The sequence below is a fragment of the Tribolium madens genome, unplaced genomic scaffold (genome assembly GCF_015345945.1).
Source record: "Tribolium madens isolate multiple individuals breed KSU strain unplaced genomic scaffold, Tmad_KSU_1.1 Scaffold_71;HRSCAF=194;Tcas5.2_LG6, whole genome shotgun sequence".
In the NCBI taxonomy this organism is placed as follows: Eukaryota; Metazoa; Arthropoda; class Insecta; order Coleoptera; family Tenebrionidae; genus Tribolium; species Tribolium madens.
In genome coordinates this window covers 8,630,138-8,634,452 of record NW_025401041.1, presented here as the reverse complement: position 1 = coordinate 8,634,452, position 4,315 = coordinate 8,630,138, and the positions used below count along the sequence as shown (strand labels likewise).

Genomic DNA, 4,315 nt, shown 5'->3' with positions numbered 1-4,315 from the left:
CTTTTAAAAACAGAACAAAAAGGGTATTTCCACATCTAATTTTGCAATTTTTCTGGTTTGTCTTATCAAAACTGCTCAATTTTTGAAAAAAAAAACGTTTATAAATTTATACAAAATAATACTTTTCAGAGTTAATTCAGCAATTTTCTCCTTAATTTCGAAAAAAAAAATTATATTCTAAATTAAATGATGAACAAAAACACGATTAGCCCGTCACACCAAACTTTTATTTTAATAGCACAACGCGTTTCGACCACAAAGTGGTCATCCTCAGGTGAGAATAAAACTAAATAAAATAAATGAGTAAAAATAAATGAGTAAAAAATAAAACTAAATGAGTTTTTAAATGACGCTGAAACGCTTTAGATTTATAAAAACATGCAAAAAAAGGCATTTTTCCACACCTAATTTAGCAATCTTCTACTTCATTTCGAAAAAATATTATGAAAAACGTTCTAAATTCATAAAAACAACTCTAAGCAAACGAAAATAAAACATTTTACCTTGTTTTTTCAGTTTTCTCGTTAAAGAACGCTTTAAATTTGTATAAAAACAGACGAAAAACGACATTTCCACATTAATTTAGAAATTTTTCTGTTTGATTTTGTCAAAACTCTTTACGTTTTTTGCTGAAAAACTCTCTAGAATTTATAAAAAAATATAAATTTCACATCTAATTTAGCAATTTTCTTGTTTATTTCGAAAAAATATTCTAGATTTGGTAAGTTACTAAATGAAAAACGCTCAAAATTTAATGAAAGAAGTAAAAATAATGTAATGTAGGAATTTTTCTGTTGTGTTGGCAAAAATCACTGAATTTTAGTAAACTTCTCGCTGAAAATGGGCATTTCCGCATCCAATTTAGCGATTTTTCAGCTTTGTTTTGTGAAGACTGCTTAAATCTTGTGAATTTTTAGCTGAAAAACGCTGTTAGAATTTCATAGAAAATAATACATTTCAGACGTAATTTACCAATTTTCTACTTTATTTCAAAAAAATATTTTAGGTTTAGTGAGTTTTTATATAAAAACGCTCAAAATCTAATGAATAAAGTAAAAATAATGCAAGTTGGACTTAATGTAATGATTTTTCTGGATAAATCACTGAATTGGAGTGATTTTTTTGCTGAAAAACTTACACTTCCAATTTAGTGAGTGATTTTTCAGCTTTGTTTTATCAATACTGCCCAAATTCAGTGAGTTTCTTACTGAAAAACGCTCCTAAATTCATAGAAAATACAACATTTCAGACCTAATTTAGCAAAATTTTCGAAATTCGTGAGTTTTTCTACTAAAAACGTTCTAATTTCATAAAAACAAACACTAAACAAACGAAAATAACACATTTTACCTTGTTATTTCAGTTTTTTCGTTAAAAACGCTTTAAATTTGTTAAAACAGACGAAAATGGGCATTTTTCCACATCTAATTTAGCAATTTTTTATTGTATGTCGAAATTATATTCCCGACTTAGTGAGTTTTTCTATGAAAACCGTTTTCATTCTAATGAAAAAAGTAAAAATAAAGCAAATCAAACTTATTGTAGCGATTTTTCTGTAGTTTTGGGAAAATCACTGAATTTCAGTAAATTTCTCGCTGAAAAAGGATATGTCCACACTTAATTTTGCGAGTTTTCATCTTTTTTTGTCAAAACTACTTAAACCTAGATTTCTACCTGAACAACGCTCTTAACTTCATAGAAAATAATATCACTTTTCTATTTTATTTCCAAAAAATATTTTAGGTTTAGTGAGTGAAGTAAATCAAATTTACTGTAGCGATTTTTCCGTTATTTTGGCCAAATCATTAAATTTTGGTGGATTTTTCGCTGAAAAAAGGCATTTCCACTTTTAATTTAGTGATTTTTCAGCTTTGTTTTATCAAAACTGTTCACACTCAGTGAGTTTCTTGCTGAAAAAAGCTCCTAAATTCATAGAATATAAAAAATTTAAAGCTACTCGTAATTTAGCGTTTTCTACTTTATTATGGAAAAATTTTCCATAAGAAATAATCTAAATTCATAGAAACAAACGGAAATAACACAATTTACCGTGTTTTTACATAATTCTGGAACAAATTGCACAGTTTTCTTGTTAAAAATTTATAAAAACAGACGAAAGGCATTTTTCACAACTAATTTAGCAATTTTCTACTTCAAGGAAAAACGTTCTAAACCTAATGAAAAAAGCAAGACTTTTTGTGGTTTTCTGAAAATCACTGAATTTACTGAAATTTCTCACTAAAAAGGTACATGTCCACATGCAGTTTAGCATTTTTTCTGCTTTGTTTTGTCGCAATCTCTCTTACTATTAATGAATAATAAAAATCAATGAAAATTCGCTCATAAAATTTTGACCCTAATTTCTTTAACAATAATGAATTGCTCGCTTTGTTTATGTTATTAACTGATATCTTGACCACTGATCAATCACACGTGTCGCTTATATTTTTATTTGTTTCAATTACATTTCAAGCCACACATGTATTTTCTTTTATTTCAAAAAAAAATCATTTGTTTTGGTTTAACCAATCTCTTATCACTCTCTAATGCAATAACCAATAAAACTCGAGGTCAAGGCTAAAAAAATTTCTCTTGTATCAATTGAATTATGACGTCAGAGGCCCACACCAATCACGTCACGGCCACTTTACCCCAAATCGTAACAAATCGAATCAAAATCAAAGAAAATGCCCACAATTAGCGCATCAACCCGGACGGAACAAAGATTACCTCGGGGTCACCACCAATCATTCAAAGTCGAATCATTACGATAACACGACTCTATAAAGCATCGCACATTCAAACAACGATCTAGTGTGCGTAAAACCACCATGCGAACAAACCACAAAAAGTACGATTTTGAGTTGGCAACATTGCCAATCACAAATTGAGTTGGCAATGTGGTGCCAATCACAAATTGAGTTGGCAATGTTGCCAATTTAATTAATTTTTTTTTTCAGTGAAGAGCTTCGAGATGGCAACCTACAGCCGGCTGTTGTTCCGCGCCGTGAGGATCTACTGGAGGGCCCTCTTCGTCGTGGTGTATCCTCTAGTGCTCCTCCCTGTGTTTCTGCACAATAATGTGGCCGCCTTCAGGTGTCTTTATGTGGTGCTTTTAATGGCGGGATATTGGGTTTTTGAAGCGCTTCCACTTCCGGTCACTTCGCTCATACCAATGGTACTATTTCCGCTCATGGGTATCTTGGATTCGGATAAAACATCGCTGTGTTATCTCAAAGAGACAAATATGATGTTTGTTGGGGGTTTAGTGATTGCCATCGCTGTCGAGTATTGTAATTTGCATACGAGGGTGGCCTTGTATGTTATACAACTGGTGAGTTTTTTGTTTTTAAGTTGGTGAATGTTGGTAATTTAATTTTTTTAAATTATAATTTCAATTGTTTTAATAAAAAAAATTAATGACATAAATAAATGTTGCTACTTTTTGAATTATTTTAACGAAATCTGTTAGTCACAAAGTTTTGAAAATCATAAAAATGAAACAAAACAGATTTCAGTCAAATTTCAGTCGTAATTTCTGAAAAAACAAAAATTTAAAAATCTCATAAAATAACCCAAAATTCCTGAAAAGGAAAACTAAAAAAACTAGTTTCAACGAAATCTGTTATAACTTACTAAAAATTGAGACAAATCGAGTAAAATTTGCCCAAATAATACAATTAGACTTAAATTTTTCGATTTACTTCACTAATTCAACAAAATTTCATTTAAATTGATCACAATGAGAAGAAATAAAACAAAAACTAATAAAAATGTAATAAAAACCGGCCCACACCGAGCAGAACATTGTAAACATAATTGAGACGATCTTGCATTTTTTTTGAAATTTGTCAGAATTAAAAAGATTTTGACTTAAAATTTCTTAACATTCAATAAAATTTTGCTTTAGTTTTTAACACAATCTCCAAATAAAATAAATAAACTTTAGCTAAAATTGCTTAAAACTGAACAAAAGTGAATGAAAGAAAACATTAAAAAAACATAAGTCGACAGAAACAGACTGAAAAGACAAAAATGGAGTCAAATGTTGCAACTTTTGGATTATTTAATGAAATCTTTTTTATTATTTCAACAAAATCTTTTAGTTTGCAAGTTTTTAACAAAAAAATACAATTAGAGTCAAATTTAGTCAAAATTCTTGCATTAATTTAACACAATTTCGCGAAATTTGTTAAAAACTAACAAAAATGAAACAAAATAAATCTTTCTGGTTCATTTTTTTAATGAAGACTTTTATAATACAACAAAAAAGTTGTAATTTGCTAAAAACTAAAACAAATCAAACAAAAACTAT

The 4,315-nt window shown here is 28.9% G+C and overlaps 1 protein-coding gene across 4 annotated transcripts in view; it reads left to right on the top strand.

The window, feature by feature from the left end:
- The window catches only part of LOC123008528 (protein I'm not dead yet-like), a 14,165-nt gene that overhangs the window by 5,062 nt on the left and 4,788 nt on the right, over window positions 1-4,315 (top strand). For 3 of the 4 annotated variants that reach the window (XM_044404375.1, XM_044404376.1, XM_044404374.1), the window contains exon 2: window positions 2,961-3,334. In XM_044404375.1, the coding sequence (XP_044260310.1) occupies window positions 2,975-3,334 (360 nt within the window). In that variant the 5' untranslated portion in view covers window positions 2,961-2,974. Of the gene's footprint in view, window positions 1-2,803; window positions 2,852-2,960; window positions 3,335-4,315 lie in introns of those variants that run through there. The other variant, XM_044404373.1, reaches the window with a different exon arrangement.